The sequence below is a fragment of the Ovis canadensis genome, chromosome 8 (genome assembly GCF_042477335.2).
Source record: "Ovis canadensis isolate MfBH-ARS-UI-01 breed Bighorn chromosome 8, ARS-UI_OviCan_v2, whole genome shotgun sequence".
Taxonomy (NCBI): domain Eukaryota; kingdom Metazoa; phylum Chordata; class Mammalia; order Artiodactyla; family Bovidae; genus Ovis; species Ovis canadensis.
Window position 1 is genome coordinate 85,355,733 of NC_091252.1, and position 20,693 is coordinate 85,376,425.

The 20,693-nt window shown below is 51.1% G+C and overlaps 1 protein-coding gene across 5 annotated transcripts in view; it reads right to left on the reverse strand.

The window, feature by feature from the left end:
- LOC138444959 (UL16-binding protein 2-like) overlaps positions 1-16,984 on the reverse strand; it is an 18,726-nt gene extending 1,742 nt beyond the window's left edge. For 2 of the 5 annotated variants that reach the window (XM_069598706.1, XM_069598708.1), the window contains exons 1-5: positions 16,759-16,949; positions 8,064-8,327; positions 7,553-7,837; positions 6,791-6,923; positions 1,913-2,026 (exon numbers count right to left, since the gene is read on the reverse strand). In XM_069598706.1, coding sequence (XP_069454807.1) covers positions 1,999-2,026; positions 6,791-6,923; positions 7,553-7,837; positions 8,064-8,327; positions 16,759-16,831 — 783 coding nt within the window. In that variant the 5' untranslated portion in view covers positions 16,832-16,949 and the 3' untranslated portion in view covers positions 1,913-1,998. Of the gene's footprint in view, positions 1-919; positions 1,243-1,539; positions 2,027-3,911; positions 5,623-6,790; positions 6,924-7,552; positions 7,838-8,063; positions 8,328-16,758 lie in introns of those variants that run through there. The other 3 variants (XM_069598707.1, XM_069598709.1, XM_069598705.1) reach the window with 3 other exon arrangements.
- Between the last annotated feature and the right edge of the window lie 3,709 nt (positions 16,985-20,693).

The following is a 20,693-nucleotide window of genomic DNA, read 5'->3' on the forward strand; positions in this document are numbered from 1 at the left end:
ATTTTACTTGGAGGTTCACAACACAGACCCTTTATGTCCTGAAGCAAGGCCATGAGATTTGCAATGGGGAATACGACACCATTTAAATATGGCTCCTGGTATGGTCCTGGGGGCTGGTGGAGGTGAGGCCTCTGGTCATGAAATGTCAGCGTTGTCTATCATGATCTGGGCTCACCAACCCTTAATCAGTTCAGATAGACCAGCCATCAGATTATTAAAGAGATATTGTGGTTTGGCATTAGAAGGGCCAGAGGCAACAAATAAGAGAGAGCAGCAGGTGGCTTAGGCCTGACATCAGAATTGTTGTAGGACCACTATTCTCCAGGGCCTGCCCCCGTGGCTCAGCAGTAAGGAATCTGCTTGCAGTGTCGGAGCTGGAGTAGATGTGGGATCTAACCCTGAGTGAGAGAAGATCCCGTGGAGGAGAGCATAGCAACCCACTCCAGTGTTCTTGCCTGGAGAATCTCTTGGACAGAGGACCTTCGTGGGCTATAGTCCATAGGATCATAAAGAGTTGGACATGACTGAAGCGACTTAGCATGCACACCCTACTCTGCTCATGCCAGAGGCTTCATGCAGTGTCCCCGATATCTCCATGGACCATGGAAACCGTTCTAGAGTAGAGGGAGTCAGGGGACATTAGCCCATATCTGCTGGACCCACACTCCTTTCACATTCACACCACCCAGAACATACAAGGCCGGACAGAGCAAGTTTTTGGTTCACCAACAGGCAGCTAAGGCATCCTTGCACTAGGCCCTAAGGGATGAGTCATCTATTACTATTACTATTACTATTACTATTACTATTACAGGGCAGTCACATTGTTCTTTTTTTTTTTTTTTTTTGAGGTTGTCTTTGCCTGCTCTTGTAGCACAAATGTGGAGATGTAGAATGCACACAGACACCAAATGGCCAGCAGTGTTACTCTCTGTCTTTTGAAGAAAAGGTTCTCCAACTCCTGCCTTAAATAATAGCGATTATAGACCACTGTCTTCATAGTCTCAGGGAATATGAATGTGGGACTGTAGGGTAGAAGTGGGGGTGCCCATTCCCACCCTTGTGCCCTGTGTCACACACTTTGGGAAACTCTTCTCCCATCTCTCCAGCTGGATGTCCTGGGGGCCAGGCTGGGAGGCTTCTGCTGGGGTGAATTCTCAGGCAAGAGGGTAGGGTGCCAGTTGACAGAGGGCAGGTTTAGGATCCCTTCACAGATGGGAAGTTCCTGGAGGCCCTGAGCTTCTTGGGATGGGAAGGGATATGGAAAAAAATAGTGTTGTAACCAAGCAGGACTCTAAGGAGGCTTCTTGGGTAGACTCCAGCCATCTCCCTGACCCCACCTCCTGCAGCGACCCCCCCCCCACCCCACTTCCTGCCCAAGTGGCGGACTCCACCTAGACCTTTGCCCATCTACCCGCCCACCCCCCCGCCCCCCGCACCGGGCCCTCTGCCGCCCAGGCCCGCCCAACGCAACTGGTCAGACTCCACCCAGCCTTCCCCTGAACCCCGTGGGTTCGGTCCCTCGGGAGCGGCCCCCACCTGTCCTGCACTAGCTCCAGTGGCTCCAAATTCCGGAGAGGTGGCCCGCGGATTGGAGCAGCATTTCTTGCTGCTGCCCGGGCTCCCATTTCTCCCAGCTTCCCTGCCCTTTATGCTGTGATTCCTTTTTCACCCAGATCGTGTCTTTTACATGCCAGGGCGGGGAGGGGTGCCGGGGCGGGGGACGAGGGATGGCAACAAGCTGGGGAGTGGGGGCGGGGAGCAGGAGCCCAGCGGGAAAGAGACACGCGGAGGTCTAAAAGCAGGGAGGGGGTCCCCGCTCGACGTTCCCGGAACCCCTGCGGACACCCTCATCCCTCTCGGGGTCTTAAGGCCCCGTGTCCGCTCCCCGCAGGTTAATCCATGAACTCACCGCCTCGTGTCGGGCAGACCGGAGAGCCAGGAGTAGAAGCAGGGCAGACAAACTAAGAGGTGCTTCGGGGTCAGTGGTCCAATCCATCACCATGTGGAAAGTGCTTTGATCTGACTTCGCGGGGAGATCAGAGGTATTTATATTGAGAGTCCGCCACTCCCGCCGGTTCCCCGCCGTGTCACTGCCCCGCCCTGTCGCCTCCCCGCCCTCCTCAGGTGACGCCCGGACGGTCCAGGGGAGCCAGGCGCTTCCTTCTCTGGTGTCTGGCGTCCAAAGCCTCGCATGGCCCCACCCAGCCGCCCCCTCCTGACTCACTCCTTGCTCCTCCGAGTCCTTCTCGCCCCTCAACCTTCCTCCCCATTCCCGCCTGTCTTCCTGCGGTGGTGGTTTACTGGCTCAGTCGTGCCCGACTCTTGTGACCCCGAGGACTGTAGCCCGCCTGGCTCCTCTAACCATGGGGATTCTCCAGGCGAGAATACTTCAGTGGGTCGCCATGCCCTCCTCCTTGGGATCTTCCTGACCCTGGGATCGAAGCTGGATCTCCTACGTTGCAGGCAGAACTTTACCGACTGAGGTAGGAGGGAAGCCCTGCTTTTTTTTTTTTTTTTTTTAAAGACTCAAGATTTTCACGCCATCCACCACCCCTCAACCATCTCCACCAAAGAATTCTGCGGATCTCTTGAAAGGGCCTGAAGAGAGCCCTTAACGGCAGTGTCATCAGCAATATGTTTTCTAGTACTTTCTGCCCCCAGAGTAGTCCTAGACCTTTTGTGGGCCAAAGTAAACTGCTCATTAGAAAGAATTTGAGGACTGAGGCCAGAACCTGAATTTGCAGGTTCCTCGTGGAGACCGGGATCCAGCGCTGCCACCGCGCGCCCCCTGGCGGTCTCTTCAGGCGGCTCGTTCTACACTAGTAGCCTGTGTCAGACAGGCCTGAGAGACTTCACTTTCACTTTTCACTTTCGTGAATTGGAGAAGGAAATGGCAACCCACTCCAGTGTTCTTGCCTGGAGAATCCCAGGGACGGGGGAGCCTGGTGGGCTGCCGTCTATGCGATAGCACAGAGTCGGATACGACTGAAGTGACTTAGCAGCAGCCTGTGTGATCCATTTTATTCCCCCTCATAATTTACCTTTATGTAGCATCCAGCCAGCACTGAACATCTCACTTTCACATCTCAGGGCTATCCGCTGATGAAGAGTGAGATGATCCATCACTCTCTGGGACTGACAAGACCTCCTAATTCTTGGGAAGTGGTCTATCTATGACATAGTGATCTATCAATGACATTGAGAGGTCAACGTCTGTGACAGAGGGATCCATCTCTCTGTTATCACGGGCCTCTCGGCTTTTGCTAGCTTCAGGGGTGACTGAGCCCTGACCTCGGAAGGTCGCGCTGACACCTCAGCACTGGCAGAGCTCCATTTCATGTCTTGTCACTGAGTGAGGCTGGCTTCCCTATTTATAGATATGGAAATGGATGCAAGCAGAATATTAAGGAAGTAGCAAGAGCAATCAGGTGGAGTTTCATGTTCTTGGAAGGATGTTCATTGTTGACACTCATTAAAATCACCTCCCGGTTGATTTCACTCCCATCTGGGGCTACTCTGTGTCTGGGGGTGGCCAGGCCTGTCCAGAGTGGCCCGTCGTCTCCTATGTGGCTGTCCTGACCAGGGCTCTAACGCTGTCCTTTCATCTTTCTCTTGCTCTCCTAATCACTTGCCTCTTTACCAGCCTCCTCCACTGGGGATATGTGGTCCCCATGTTACCTCTTGCCAGAGATTAAACCCAGGGTCCTGTCCCCCAGGCCTATGCATGAGAATTTTCCCCTGACACATTGATCACCTGAACCCACTAAATTGGTGCCCCACCCAAGCCTGAGTCCTGTCCTCCTCCCAGCCCCCATGTATCTCTTGTCCCCAAATTGATACACACCAGGCTCTTGGCCTCCTTAATCAGTAGAAATCAATCAGAGGCCAGACAATAGAAATTAATCAAATTTCTTAATGAAGAGAAATTGAGGCAAGGCTTTATTGGGGCGACTACTGCAGCAGAGGGGAGTGAGAACAAATGACAGTTTCCTTGGGTGCCCACTCCCCGAGGGGGTGGGGCGAGCTGGTTCCTTCTATGGGGTGAGGGGAGGGGTGTGTCCAGGGGTCAGTCAGAGGGGTGGCTAGGTGACTGGCTGAACCCTTAATAAGTGTTGTTGTGTTCCGGGGGCATGTGAGGCATCCTGCTTTTGCTCTGGGCTCTTCAAAAGTGGCAGTTGGGTTTTTCATCTCTTTGTATCCTTTTTCCAGAATTTGCTTCAACTACTCACTAAGCTTAGGCGGCTGTGACCGGTGCACTAAGCACGGCCGAGAGGACATACCCCATGTCCGAGGTCAGGGGCAGTGGTCAAGAGTGCCAGGCTGCGACAGCACAGGAACGGCTGGGAGGAGCTACCCCACGTCCGAGGTCAGGGGCGGCAGCCAGGAAAAGCAACCCCACGTCCAAGGAGCAGTGGCTGGGTGGGCACAGGAGGGCCTAGAGGAGCTATCCCAAGTTGAAGGTCACAAAGGGCGGCAGTGAGGAGATATCCTTCATCCAAGGTAAGGAGCAGCGGCTGCGCTTTGCTGGAGCAGCCATGAAGAAATACCCCATGCCCAAGGTAAGAGAAACTCAAGTAAGATGATAGGTGTTCCAAGAGGGCATCAGAGGGCAGACACACTGAAACCATACTCACAGAAAACTAGCCAATCTAATCAGACTAGGACCACAGCCTTGTCTAACTCAATGGAACTAAGCCATGCCCCCAGGGCAACCCAAGATAGGCGGGTCATGGTGGAGAGGTCTGACAGAATGTGGTCCACTGGAGAAGGGAGTGGCAAACCACTTCAGTATTCTTGACTTGAGAACCCCATGTACAATATGAAAAGGCAAAATGATAGGATAATGAAAGAGGAACTCCCCAGGTCAGTAGGTGTCCAATAAGCTACTGGAGATCAGTGGAGAAATAACTCCAGAAAGAGTGAAGGGATGGAGCCAATGCAAAAACAACACCTAGCTGTGGATGTGACTGGTGATAGAAGCAAGGTCCGATGCTATAAAGAGCAATATTGCATAGGAACCTAGAATGTCAGGTCCATGAGTCGAGGCAAATTGGAAGTGGTCAGACAAGAGATGGCAAGAGTGAACATCAACATTCTAGGAATCAGCAAACTAAAATGGACTGGAATGGGTGAATTTAACTCAGATGACCATTATATCTACTACTGTGGGCAGGAATCCTTCTAAGAAATGGAGTAGCCATCATGGTCAACAAAAGAGTCCGAAATGCAGTACTTGGATGCAATCTCAAAAATGATAGAATGATCTCTGTTTCCAAGGCAAACCATTCAATATCACAGTAATCCAAGCCTATGCCCCAACCAGTAACACTGAAGAAGCTGAAGTTGAACGGTTCTATGAAGACCTACAAGACCTTTTAGAACTAACACCCAAAAAGATGTCCTTTTCAGTATAGGGGACTGGAATGCAAAAGTAGGAAGTCAAGAAACACCTGGAGTAACAGTGCAGCCACCTTGTCATCATAACAGGAAGGCAGGCTCCAAATTCCTGGGTCTCATCTCTTGCCCCTAAAGTGAACCCAGGAAAACAAAGGCAGCCAAGGAAAGACTGACTCCTCAGGACAACAGAGCACCTGCCGTGCTTCCTGGGAGCACCGTCTCCTGCAGAAAAGAAAGAGGCCTTGGTCCAGGAGGCTGAGGAACTCCTCTCACTTTCCTGGGCCTGCCCCTCCCCAGCCCCCCCAGCCCCGCCCTCACTGAGGGGCTCCTATGTCCTCCACCCTCACCCCCACCCCAGGCCCAGCAGCTTCTTGTCACCTCCTCCTTCCTTCCTGCATCACAGAGTCACCCCAGGCCTTGACACCCCCTGCTCAGGCTCAGGACTGGAGCCAGTGAGGAATCAATCTGCTCCCTTTACTCAGGTCCGAATCCTCCCCGAAGGGGGCCTAAAGGACCAGGGAGCAGATCCCCAGAGGAGGGGCCTTGCTTCCTGACAGCCTCGGGGGGCTGCAGGGAAACCTCCTTCCTTCGCACCCCTCAAGCCTCTGAGCAGCACACACAGCTCTCAGGACCAGGGTCCCTGCCTCCCATCTCTTCCTGGTCCTGCCCAGCTGGGAGCCTCCACCCCAGCTCAGGCCCACCATCCCCAGACACCTCTGCTCAAGGCAGGGCTGCTCAGTGATGGAGCTCTGGGTCCCCAGGAGGCTGGTGACGTGCAGGCCACAGGCTGAGTCAGAGCGGCTGCTGCTCCAGGAACACAGGCCAGGCCTCAGCCCTTCCCACAGTCTCCGCTGTGGGGCTCCTGACTTGCCTGCTTGACCCATGCCACTGCCTGTGAGAACGGGCCTTTGGAGTTGGGTCTGCAAAGGCCTTCCCACCCCTTCCTCCTGGGATGGGAGCCCGGCCCCTCTCATCTTGGCCCCTGGGTAGGTCCCCTCTTCACTGACACAGCATGTGGAGCCCCCATGCTGCTCTCAACTCCCCTTAGTCCTGCCCTCGCCCTGAGTGCCTGCTGTTCTCACACCACCTACCCTGGGCCCTGCCAGCCAGCAGTCTGTGCTCAGCCAGGGGACTTGGCTAAACCCTTTTAACTTCCAGCAGGCCCCCAGCCACCCCCCACTTTCCACTGTCATCTGACAGTGAGGACCTTTCAGTACGGAGGCCTGAGCTTGTCTGAGTTCTTGCTCTCAGGTTATATGAGGCCTTGTTCACCTGCTCATTTGCAGGATGAGGAGGTTCAGTGAGGGGCAGGGCTTGGCTGGGATTTCCCTCCCCGTCTTCACGCCAGGCCCCATGCCCCTGCTTTCCCTCTGAATTCTGCCCTCAGTACCTCTTCTCGTCAAGGATCCAGGCTACGATGCTTATTATGACGAAAACGGCGAGAACCACAAGGATGATCTTGGTTATGTGGTTGCTGGCTGGGGCCGTGGGCTGCACTGTAGTGGGGACTGTGGTCGATGGTGCTGCAAGGAGTGTAAGAGTGAAACCCTTGTCCAGACCCTAAACTCAGCAGACCTCCTCACCCCCCTCACTCAGTACCCCTACTGTGCAGACAGCTTGCACCCATCACATGGAGGCCCCTGTGATAGATCCTCAGGCGAGATGGGGAAGGGAGGAGCCCAGTCTTCATGAGGCTCTGACAGCTAATGGAGGAGCAAGGTTTCCAACACAGCCACTCAGTCCTGCTGTGACATCAGAGACGGTGACCTGAGGATGCAGTCCTAGGGAGCTGACAGCAGAGGCGGTATTGACAGATTTCCTGAAGTAGTATAGGTGACATTTGAAAGAAGATTCTGGAAAGAGGGTACAGTGAGAAATAAATTCCAGAAATCAAAGAGATGTCTACAGGTTTGGGGTCAGCAAAAATCCATGTTCAGTCTTCCAAGGCCTGTGCTGTGAGGAGAGACGTCAGGAGTGGAAGAGGAAGGAGGATGACAGAGCATCCCCGGGCTATTGCTCTCCAAGAACAACTCACTTCTGATGGATCACATTCTCAAACGCACACACACACACACACACACACACACACACACGGGAGTGGGTACATGTCACCATGAGAGGACGACCACTTTCTCCTACTCTTCTCACTTACCTGAGGTCTTCAACATTTTCTCCCAGCGCACCAAGAAAGCCTGAAGCCAGGCCGGACAGTCTCCCATGGAGACCATCCTGAAGAAGTCGGTCACAGCCCTGTCATTCTCCCATTTCTCTTTCATCCACCTCCCTCCAGGATGAACCACTGTGCAGTGTCCATTCTCCGAGTCAAAGAGGAGGCACAGTTGTCCATTGAAGCCAAACTCCCAGGATGCACTGGTGTGTCCATTGTCTTCACGCCAGCATGTCATCCTGGCCTGCAGGATCAGAGGGCCTGATCTCACTGAAGGAAAGAAAGAGCTCAGCCTCTGGGCTTGAAAGATTCTTACCCACCTGGGTCCACCTCCCCTGGCCCCAGCTAATCTGGCCCTGGTCTCTCCTGCAACAGCTGCTCTTTCCATTGGACTACTAGGGAAGGACAGTATCCAATTTTTTTTTTTTAACCGGAAAACAGTGGATGCAGCTAAGCCCCCAGTCTACTGCTCCTGCATTTGGATTTTCTAACTCACCCTTGTCTGTGTGATTCTCCGGTGTACCGTCAGGCATCTGCCCCTGGAGCAAGTCTCCAGTGTCTCTGAGTGTGACAGTCTGTGCTTCCCAGGCGCTCATATTTTTCACTTCCTCTCCCAATGGACTCATGTACTTGATCTGAGCTGTACCACAGTCATAGGAGAGAAAGACCTTTTGGTCAACTTCTCCTTGAACCTCACACCATAGCTGATTATCTCTGGGCCGAGGATCGATGGTGAAATTATAGGAAAGAGAATGAGGGTCTGTGAAGGCAAAACACAGTGAGGGTGAGGTTGGGGAAAAAAACACCCTGAGGCCCCTTCCCCTAGTTATGTGAGAGCGGAGTAAAGTGCAGGGCGAGCTGACAGAGCAATGACATCCCACAACACACACCATACAGCCAGTGCCCCTCCTCTCCTTGTGGAGAAGGAGGAGTCCCCTGCCTGGCAAAGATCACACATCCTGGCTGTGTCCCCTTGTCCACCAGGTCCATTCCCAGCATCATAACCTTTCCAGAGACATGCCAGGATGCTATGCAGGAAAAGTCTAGATGACAGAGGACTGTCAGAATCTAACCACAGGTCCTGCGAGAGATGGGGAGCCTGTGGGGATGGTCCTGAGGAAGCAGGATCACAGGGAGAAGGGCAAAGAGGCGACGGGTTAGCACACAACCCCAAGTTGGAGAAGGAAGAGTTAATAATTACGGGTCACAGGACTTAGCAAGGCTGGGGAGATGCTGCTGATCTCCCAAAGGATGGGTCTCAGAAGCCTGGAGAAAGGCCTGGCCCACATGGCATGAAAGAGAAAGTCCAGAACTTCCGAGGCAGGTGGTAGAGGAGGGGATCCAAGGCTCACAGAAGTGAATCTGCCAGGGCAGACATGATATGAAAGGGCAGGAAAGTGTCCAGGCCACCAGGCACCATGGGAAAGCCTGATGGAGTCTATGGAGCTAGAGAGGAAAGCGTGCATGAAAAGCATCTCCAGCAGCTCAAGGCTGACTTTTGTGGAAATCAGGGATAGTGGTAGGAGACCGTGTTGCCATGGGCTTCCAGCAGGAACAGGATGGAAAATGGGGAAAAATCAGATTCCAGGTGGAGCGTTGTATGTCAGGAGCAAAGTTGGTACAATGGTCAAAGTGATTAGTGAAAGTCGCTAGCCATGTCTGACTCTTGTGACCCCCATGGACTATACAGTCCATGGAATTCCACAGGCCAGAATACTGTGGTGGGTAGCCTTTCCCTTCTCCAGAGGATCTTCCCAATTCAGGGACCGAACCCAGGTCTCCTGCATTGGGGGCGGATTCTTTACCAGCTGGGACACAAGGGAAGCCCAAGAATACCGGAGTGGGTAGCCTATCCCTTCTCCAGCGGATCTTCCCGACCCAGGAATCAAACTGGGGCCTCCTGTGTTGCAGGCTGATTCTTTACCAACTGAGCTATCAGGGAAGCTGAAAGTGATTGGAGAGTCCCAATGCCAGCCTGACTGCCAAGAGCACAATGCTGGCTCAGAGCACAGGGTGATCTAGAGGCAGAGAGATGGCCAGTGAACCTGGATGCAAACTGCTTGATTGAGAGAAACCAAGGAGAGACAAACACAAGACTGGATGATCAGCAGGCTGAAAGCAGCCATCCCTCCCAAACACCCTACCAAAATTCCCAGGACTGAGCTACTTCTCAGAGGCATCACCAGAGAAAGAAGCCCCGTCCCAGTGAGGAGGGCCCTTTCATCACCACAGCAAGTGCAGAAGTCCTTCCATTCTCTCCCGATGAGCCACATGGTTATTTACTGGGGTAAGTCAGTCCAATACTTTGGCCACCTGATGCAAAGAATTGACTCATTGGAAAAGACCCTGATGCTGGGAAGGATTGAAGGCCAAAGGAGAAGCGAACGACAGAGGATGAGATGGCTGGATGGCGTCACCGACATGAAGGACATGAGTTTGAGTAAGCTCTGGGAGTTGGTGATGTACAGGGAAGCTTGGCGGGCTGCAGTCCATGGGGTCGCAAAGAGTTGGACACCACTGAGCGACTGAAGTGAGCTGGAACTACTCCCACGTTCAAATGGAACCCATTGTGTTACTAACGCCATGCACAGGATTGTAGCATGATCATGGCCCACATGCTGTGAAGTGATGCTCCAAGGACCAGGCAATTAATAGACACCTGTCCCAGGTCCTGCTAACAGTGCTTATCTCTGGGTTCACAGATCCACTCAGTGTCCATTGCACATGTCCTGGACTTCTGACATGAATGGACAGTCTGTGTTGTTAGTAAACTACCATGGGTGGAGGGTACCATAGTCATGAATTCCACATTCACTCTTCTGACCCTGACTCCCCATCTCCTGATAGTATGTGTAAACAACATCATCTCCTGGAGGAAATCATGGAAACGAGTAGCAACCTACAGTCACCCTAGGCCTGCAGAGCTCTGGTCCCTATCTTATCTCCACTGAATTACCACTGAGGTCCTAGGTCTCCTCTGATGGTACATATGAAACATTTCAGGCTTCACAGACCCTAAGTCTCTGCTGCAACTGCTGTCCTGGCACAAATGTAGTCACAACTGATGAATGATGAGTGTGGCTGGACCTGCTTCTTGGGCAGATGACCCAACAGAACTGGTGATGTCATAGCTATCTGTGTTTGGAAAGGTGCTACATGCTGTATGAGGCATTTTACTTGGAGGCTCACAACAGACTCCTAGTGTCCTGAAGAAAGGATCCACCACTTGCAGTGAGAAAGCCCATACCATTCAGTGTGGCTCCTGGTATGGTCCTGCGGCCTGGCTGAGATGAGGCCTCTGGTCATGGAATGTCAGAGTTGCCCATCATGATCTGGGTTCACCAACCCCTAACCATTAGTTCAGAAGGCCAGCCATCATAGGATAGAAGTGATTATGTGGCTTGGCATAACCAGGGCCACAGGGAACAAATAAGATGTACCAGCAGGGGACCTAGGCCTGACACCAGAGTTGATACAGGGACACTATCCCCTGATCACACCTGTGGCTTCATGCAGCGTCCCCTATGGCTCCTTGAGCCAAGGAAGCCAGTCTACAGCAGAGGGGGTGCATTTGCCCATAACAGCCAGATCCACACTCCTATCACAGTCCCACCACCAGAAGCTACAAGGCAGGACAGGGTACGTTTCTGGTTCATAAACAGACAACTGAGGCAGCTCTTGGATGATTCTCTAGGGGATGGGTCACTCATTACTGGGGTCCGAAAGCTGGACCATGGACAAGTCTGGTACTCAGTTGATTTACACATTATATTTGGCTCCTGCTGCTCCACCTACGTGGAAGCTCCTTTTCCACCCACAGACAGATACCAAATTGCCTAAAGAGACCTCGAGATTTACTTTCTTCCAGAGAAAAACATCTGTCAACACCTACCTTAATCAATAACCATTATAGGCTGCTGCTGTCCCAATTCCTAGACACTATGAATGTGGGACCAAAGGGTAGAAGGGGGGATGCCCAGCCTCACCCTCGAGCCCTGTGTCACATTCTGGGAAACCCTGTTCCCGTCCCTCCTAAGTTAGGTCCTGGGCACCAGGTCGGGGGGTTTTGCTGGGTGAGTTATCAGACAGAGGGATAAGATGCCAGTTGAGAGAGGGCATGTCTAGACTCTCTTCAAGAGACAGGAAGCTATTGGAGGCCCTGGGCTTCTTCGGGCCATGGAAAAATGGGTAATAAATGGTCTTGTAACCAAAAGGGCCCTAGGGAGCCTGAGTGGGAAAGACCACCCCCATGCTATCTGTCTGCCTCTTGTTTGTAGAAAAGTTTTAGTCAGCCAGGCCTCCTGTGAGTCTCAAATGGTGGTTTAAGAGTTAAGGATTAAAACATGTGAAGATGGAGAAAGGAATACTCTTTAGGCTGGGAAACTGGTTACAATTTAGACTGTGAGCAGCCACATAGCAGTGTCATGAAATTCCCAGTTCCATGAAAGATAAAAAAGAGCTGACACAAGCCTCAAGTTGTTTCTACAGGAAGCAGACCTCCAGCACATCAAAACTGCTGGCTGCAAGCATGCAGACCCCCAGACTGGTTGAAACCATAAGCTTGGTGATGCTCAAACGTTCGCCTTGTGCCAACCAACCTGACTGTCCTCAAGATGCTGATGCACCCTGCAGCAGCCACCTCTGCCCCCTTTCTAACCTGGAAACTTGGAGGCGGTCTGAGGACATTAGGTCACTATTTTCCCGGGGCTCCTGAGCAAACCAACTTGTCCTTTTTCACCACTTGTTACCTTCACCAGTGGTACGATGTGGGTCATAACCAGCTTCAACTAGTAACAGCCTGAGCTGTCTGGGAGGAGCTTTAACTCCAGGGAGGCACTGATCAGAGGCTAGGCACTGAGCGCTTTCCTCATGATGCATATGTAATTAAAAAAAATTGAATTCTTTAATTTTTTCAAGTGTTTTAAAAAATCCATTTTATACTTAAGCCAGCCTTGAAGATAAGCACAAAATCTGTTTACTTTTTTTGTGTGTGTGTGCAACACAACTCGGGCACCCATTCTGTGCATAGCACTGTTCTAGGTGCAGTAAAAGGGATTCGTAACCTTAAACCATGATTGCACCTTCTGGAATGGTGTTATCCTCCATTTCCAGAAAGTAAAAATAAATAAAATCACCATTGTTTATTATTGACCTGCCCCAAATCCACTTCTGGCTCTCAGAACTGCTGCTGTTGCTGCTGCTGCTACTAAATAGCTTTAGTCGTGTCTGACGTTGTGCGACCCCATAGATGGCAGCCCACCAGACTCCCCCATCCTTGGGATTCTTCAGGCAAGAATACTGGAGTGGGTTGCCATGACCTTCTCCAATGCATGAAAGTGAAAAGTGAAAGTGAAGTCTCCCAGTTGTGTCCAGTTCTTAGCGATCCCGTGGACTGCAGCCTACCAGGCTCCTCCATCCATGGGATTTTCCAGGCAAGAGTACTGGAGCCGGGTGCCATATGCTAAGATCTGCCAAATTTAAGATGTTTCAATGAATTCCGCTCCTACTTTCCCCCAAGTAAGAAGGCGGAACTCTTTATTAAAAAAAAATTTTAAAGGCAATTTTTCATGAAAGAGTAGTTTCTGTTTCTGTTGTATTTTTCTGTGTTTTTCCTTCTAGCTTTTAAGTTTTCTTCCTCCAACACTGCCTTTTCCTGTACAAGGCAACAGCATTTTTTCATCTTTCTTTCCCTAAGATGAAGTATTTTATCTTATAGACAATAATTACCAAGACTAGTGATAAATATTAAAAAAGAAAAAGAAGAAGAAGAAGAAGACAAAGAAAGAAACTTAAGGGTTTCCCTGGTGGTTCAGCAGGTAATGAATCCACATGCAATGCAGGAGACCTCAGTTCAATTCCTGGGTCAGAAAGATCCCTTGGAAAATCGAGTACTCCAGTATTCTTGAGCTTCCCTGGTGCCTTAGATGGTAAAGAATCCACCTGCAATGTGGAAGACCTGGGTTCGATCCCTAGGTTGGGAAGATCCCCTAGAGAAGAGAAAGGCTACCCATTCCAGTATTCAACCCTGGAGAATTCCATGGACTGTATAGTCCACAGGGTTGCAAATAGTTGGACATGACTGAGTAACTAAGCCCGGCACATTCAAGGGTGAATCAACTACGTTACTTTGATGAAGTACAACCTAAAAGACACTTGGCACTAAGTAGTCCAAGTATTTGTGTTGAAACAGTTTTAAAAAACTATTTATTTATAACACTGTTTAAAAATTTCTTGGTCAAAAAATTTATACAAACATTTTCAGTTCAACCTAATGAAAGTGATATCTAGAAAATATTCCACATCATTAAGTCTGTCTTAGGAAGTTTAGATGCTATGGCTTTCCTAAGGCACAGTGTTCTGGAGGACAATGTGCTTTTGTGGTGCTGGGTGATATATGTGACTGGCTGGCTCCAAGAGGGCCTCAGCAGGCACCTTTCCCCTGATGTTGGGGGACTGTGAGAGGACAGTCAGACACAGGCCTCCAGGGCGGCATGGAGCTCTGTGAGACACTGGGCCAGCTGCTGGAACTGGGCTTCTCCTCCAAATCTAAGGCCCAGCACAAGCCATCACAGCAAATGGTTCATCAGGACAGTTGATTGGCTGGGATATTTGATAACCTTCCATATCTCTAAAGAGTCGACATTTGTGTAGGGTATTTGACCCAGAGCCATGAACTCCTACAGTATCACACTGAAGGCCCACACATCACTAGCACTGGAGAACTAAAATAAGTTATTTTTTTAATCTCTCTCTTTTTTTTTTGTTTTGGTTGTATTGGGTCTTAGTTGTGGCACTTGAGATCTTTTTGCAGCATGAAGACTCTTAGTTGCAACATGCTGACTTCTTAGTTGTAGCATGTGGGATCCAGTTCCCCGACCGAGGATAGAACCGGGCCCCTTCACTGGGAGTATGGCGTCTTAGCGACTGGATCACCAGGGAAGTCTGGAGACCTCATTCTTAACCAGATGTTCATGAGCCATCCATCGATCCCACTTTTTCATTGTCCCCCACACAGTAAGAGTCCATGGGGAGGGAACAAGACTCTGGAGAGGAGCTATCTGCACTCTTAACTTGAGGCTGTCATCAATGGCAGAGCTCCTAGCAGCCAGGTCTTTGTGGAGGACTTCTCTTCTGACCAGGTAATCCATTCCACAGGCAATCTGACCTTGTGGACCAGGTCCTGTTGAGAAATTGCCTGCGGATTATTGGCCTCTACTAATTTATGCTGCAGGCTCCCCTGGTGGCACAGACAGTAAAGAATCTGCCTGCAATTCAGAAGACCTGAGTTTGATCCCTGGGTCGGAAAGATCACCTGGAGAAGGGAATGGCCACCCACCCCATTATTCTTGCCCGAAGAATTCCTCGGACAGAAGAGCTTGGCAGCCTACAGTCCATGGGGTGGCAAGAGTTGGACAGGACTGACTGACTAATACACACAGACACACAATTTGCAATGCTGTGAAAACTATTTACGATTCTCCCAATTCATGTAAGGCAATATCACCTGCGGTTTTCTCTTTCTTCTATACACATAAGGGAAATAAGAGGAAGATTTCTGTGATGAAGATCTCATAGCATGCAGCATTCAGTAAGTATCATTGTCACCTGAATTTCAGAAGCTTAATCTCTGTTTTTACAATCGATTGCTGTTCTTTATTTGGATCTTTTTCATCTACATAAATCCCATGGAAAATACGCCCTAAACTACCTTCTTGGAGTATATCCTCTCCATGGATAGAGTTATCCTCTCCTTGGACATTTCGATATCCTTCACCTTCGCTCTGGCCTCCAAAAGAGTGGCACTTCTCAAAACACTCCTCTGCCCAGCCGCAAGGTAGGATAACGGGATGGAAGTACCACTGTTGGGTGTGTCTCCTCTCAGATACTGAGTCATCTGGGACATGGCTGAGACCACCTTTGGGAACTCCTGGACACTGATGCTGTCTTGCAGTTCAATTCTTGTCATACTATGAAGGTGCAAAACAGTTAATATTATTACTACAAGAAATATAACTGCACGGCAAACCCCTGCTCTGATATAAAACACATGGGTAGAAGTAGCTGGAGCTGCATGAACAGGATCATAAACAGTTCTGCTAGTGGCATTGTCTAAGACTGAAGTTTTTTTGTAGCACATTTTCCTTCCTTTCAGATTTTTGAAGAAGGGAAGATTCTGAAGAATTTACTGTCAAGTTGAGCTGCGTTTAGTATCATAACCTCATCATCTACTTTGCAGAAAAGGAAAGCTAGAGCCAATATAGTGTGTGGAAATCCCCCCACCACGTGCCCCTCACACGCCCCAACCCTACCAAGCAGAAATGCTGACCCGGGACAGGTCCACGAAATCGTCTACTTGGAAACCTGCTTATATTCAACTTGGACTCTGCAGACCAAGGAAAGACAGGACATCTGTTTCGCTGGGTTAAAGGATAGACGTAGTGCCCAACAAGGCCACTTCTCTACTAAAAAGTTCTGCATCTAGACCACTGAGCCTAGGCACCAGGTCCCTGCTCAGGAAGAGGCTCGCACCGGCCCTGGGATCGCGGGTGAGGCCCGGGAGCTGGGGGTGGAGCGCGGGGCCAGTGGTGGAGCCAGAAGCGATGGCTGGGACAGGAGCACTCAAGCACGTTTAAGCCGGGAGTGCGCGCCGCCGCCGCTGGGCACCCGGGTCCGTTCCGCATTGATAACTTACGGCCGGGAAAGAGCGCTGGTCCTTCAAGGGCCGGGAGATGGAGGGAACAGAAGGGTCTCTGTTACACAGGTCGGGAGGGAGGGTGTGCTTTTCGGGGCGGGTCTGGGTCTCTTCTCCGCGGGATGGCCGACTGGTCCCAAACGGCCCGGCTCCACGGCTCCCACTTCCCAGGGGCGGTCTGGACCCTTGGGGGGTTTCAACCCTATATCCTGCCGCGTCCCGGCCCCCTCTTCTCCCAGCGTCACTTCCCAAATTCCCGGCATTACTACTTCATCCAAGTCACCCCTGTTCTGGCCCGGAGAGCCGGCAAGAAGCCGGGAGGAGACTCCGAGGACTAAATGGGCCAGGGAAGGGAAGGAGGTGGGGGCGGCGGCGCCACCCTGTAAAAAGTTTCGCGAAACCCTACGGACACCGCCCCCATCCCCTTCCCGGCTCATAACCCATCCAACCTCCTCGCGTTCCCCAGCCACGGCCTGCGCAGGGTCATCCCCGCACTCACCGCTGGACGTTCCGCTCAACAAGACCATCGAAAGCAAAACGAGGAAACCAAGACTGGTCTTGGAGCTATCCATCTATCCCTTTGCCACCTGGATCCCAATTTTTCAGGAGCGCGAGGCTGCCAAGGCAGAACCCGCGCTCCTCTCCCGCTAGCCCACAGCTGCACTCTGGACCTCGGCGCCTGCCAGGACTGCCTGGCCCGCCCCTCCGCCCTCAGGCCCCGCCCCAGGTTTCCTAGCAGTAACCACTAGGAACCCCCTCTCCGGGGGCTGGGCGGTGCTCTCTTAACAGCTCACTCCCTCACTAGCCAGGCTTCCCTGGGTACTCGGCCGCCCACTTGCTTACGGGTGCGCCAACTTGCAATGGTGATAGGAGACGTCTAGTTCTTGTTGCTGAAGCTGAAACGCCAATACTTTGGCCACCTGATAAGAAGAACTGACTCACTGGAAAAGACCCTGATGCTGGGAAGGATTGAAGACGGTAGAAGGGGACGAGAGAGGATGGTTGGAAGGCATCACCGACTCCATGGACATGAGTTTGAGTAAAATCCGGGAGTTGGTGATGGGCTTGCAGTCCATGGGGTCGTAGAGTTGTACACGACTGAGCAACTGAACTCTTGTTTCTCACCTTGTTCCTTCTCAGTCTTAAGTCTCTTGTTCCTTATCAGATCGGGGGCACTCAGGCCAGTCATCTGAGTTGGGAGGAGACAAGGAACAAAAGAAAATTCTTGTTCAGGCCACTGGGTCGGGTCAGTCAGCGGACAAGCTTGTCCCTAAGTACCTGAATGGTCAGGGCATCAGTTGCAGTGAGGAAATCCCACCAGAGTCGCCATCTGTTACAGAAAGGGGGACTCCTTGCAGGGTCTGAGAGTGGGCTTTTGTCTAACACTGAGAAGTGAATTGTTCCAGGAGACAGGCATGCTGACAAGGCAAGAGGCTCTTTTGGGAAGGGGCTACAGGGCGGAGAGCAGCAGGGTAAGGGAACCCAGGAGAACTGCTCTGCCACATGGCTTGTAGTCTCAGGGTCTTTGGTGATGGAGTTAGTTTCTGGGTCATCTCTGGCCAATCATTCTGATTCAGGTCGTCCCTGGTGTCAGAAATGTGCTCTGGTGAGCTTTATTGATATTTCTGAGAGTTTATTTGTATAGTGCTTACATTCCCTTAACCCAATTAAATCCAGCTCAGTTACAAATTCATTTTCATGTAAAGACAGAACCAGAGATCTCCTTGTTTACTGCTTCGGTTTTTAAAATGCTATTTTTTCCCCCTCACTCTGGGGGACCACAGATGGATCAGATGGTTCCTGAGAACCCAGGCGAAAGACTTACATTTTGGAAGGGAGAAATGGAAGCTCCCTTTTTTGTTTGCTTTGTTTTTAAAGCCTTCCAAAATGATTGTGAACAGTGACTGCAGCCATGAAATTAAAAGATGCTTGCTCCTTGGAAGAAAAGCTATGATAAAACTATACAGCATATTAAAAAGCAGAGACATCACTTTCCTAACAAAAGTACCTATAGTTAAAGCAACGTGAGAATTGGCTGAGAACTGAAGAATTGATGCTTTTGAGCTGTGGTGTTGGGCAAGACTTGAGAGTCCCTTGGACAGCAAGGAAATCAAACCAATCAGTCCTAAAGGAAATCAGTCCTGAATATTCATTGGAAGGACTGATGCTGAAGTTGAAGCTCCAGTACATTGGCCACCTGATGCGAAGAGATGATTCATTGGAAAAGACCTGGGAAAGATGCTGGGGAAGATTGAAGGCAAGAGGAGGAGACGACAGGGGATGAGATGGTTGGATGACATCACTGACTCAATGGACATGAGTGTGAGCAAGCTCCAGGAGATGGTGAAGGACAAGGAAGCCTGGTTTGCTGCAGTCCATGGGGTCACAAAGAGTCAGACATGGCTGAGTGACTGAACAACAAGTAATCCATGCCCACAATTGTAGCAGAGCTTTGCAGGAGCAATTGGACAGAGAAAAGTACATAAAACAAAGATGCCTTTAAATGCATTGACTGAGAGAACCTCCCAATGACAGAAAATTAACAAATAAGAAACAAAGAGAGGGTCTTTACTGGGAAGTGGCCTCTGGGGCACTTTGTCCAGCCCAGCCCTACTCATCTCTCAACTGGCCCTTCTGCAAGGGGGCCAGTGGGAACCTCAAGCCTGAGGTGGGAACACAAAGCAAACAAGTGGTGGTGAAAAAGATGACCCAGCAGGGAGTCTCTTGGATGCAAAAGGATAGGAGTGTAGGTATGAGGACCAAGGGGGAACAAAAGGGAGGCACAGAAAAGACTGAGAAACGGAAGGGAGCCATTGTTTTTTCAGCCCCTGCACCTGCGGGTGTCTATTTATTCAGGCACCAACCTGCAGGCTTCCAGAAAGGGCCAGTGAGGGAGGGAGCACCCTGTCCACTGCCCACTGGGGTGATCAAGCCCAGAAACCAGCCCCTTGAATATCGGCTGTGGGCCTGCAGCCCAGAGGTGGGATTCTCACCCACGCGTAAACCAGCATATAGAGAAATCTGCCAGTTCACTGAGTTCCCAACGGAACTTCTCTTGGCGGCAGGAAAATAGAAGTGAGAATATCGGTATGATCAGATGTGCAGCCACTATCTAATAAGAGGTTTGAACCTCTATCATTCTCACAATCTCCTATGAGGCAGAGCCTGCTGGACCAAGACCTGCAGGGTATGAGGTGGGTCTCTCCCACCAGCTTGTCACCCATCAAAGTGAGCCATTGATCAGAGGGAGCTTTGTCTCCTAAGTTGAGAGGAGTGATGCTGTTCTTGCCGAGGTCCACTCTCTCAGAAGGATAGGGCAGAGAGAGAAAAGGAGAGAGAGAGAAGTGGAGACATAACAGATGAGGGAAAGAGACAAAGGGTGAGGGGGAGCATGATGGCTTAATGAGGGCCCTGAGGCCCCCAGGGGCCAGGAAGTCAGACCAATCAAACTGGTGACTCTGAGCCGAGGTTCAGGTGGCCACCTGTCACCACGGGGAAATTGCACCCCGAGGTCACAGAGATGCCCAGATGCTCTGGCAGAAAGGGGACAGTAGCCCTTCGTGGTTGCCACAGAGCATGTTAGCGGCCAGGCTTCTTGGCCTCCTTAATCAATCAGTTCATTCAGTTCACTTCACTCAGTCGCTCAGTCGTGTCCAACTCTTTGTGACCCCATGGACTACAGCATGCTAGGCCTTCCTGTCCATCACCAACTCCCAGTGTTTACTCAAACTCATGCCCATTGAGTCAATGATGCCACAGGGGCAGGGGCTCTGGGTTCGGCAGACTTGGGTATGGCTGGGTGCTGCAGACATGGGTATGGCATAAGTCCTCTTGGTGGAGGTCGCCATTAACCCCGCCAAAATGCTGCCAGAACATACACAGGACTGGTGAAATAAACTCTTGGAGGGCACACACAGAACCTTAATCTATAAAAGTGGATAAAAGGCCAGATAAGAAATCCAGGTGAAGCTTCCCTGGGACACGTGCTGCAGTGTGAGGGCTCAAGCACCAGCAACGGGTCTCCTTGCTCATTCCCTTGAGGGGGGGCAGTGGGGGGTGGGCTGGCCCCTTATATGGGGTGAGGGTAGGGGCAGGCCAAGGGTTAGGACCTGAGGGATGGCTTAGGTGGTCTGCCCACCGTTACGGCAGTGCCCTGTGCAGGGATCATACCGTGTACCCTGCTTTTCCAGTTGGGTTTTTTATCTTTTCATTCATAATTAACCCCAACTTGGCATGCATACAGTTATTTTCAGTCCCTTATAATGTCTTTGTATTTTGTTGCTGGAGGAGATCATTGTCCAGGTGCAAGCACTAGAGCAAAGGTCCACAGATCCCAGGTTTCAAGTCCTGGCAGATCTCACTGGTGGTGTGGACATGTTTCTCATCCGTGCTTTCCTCTCGGGCTCCGTGGAGTCCATCAGGCTCTCCCATGGA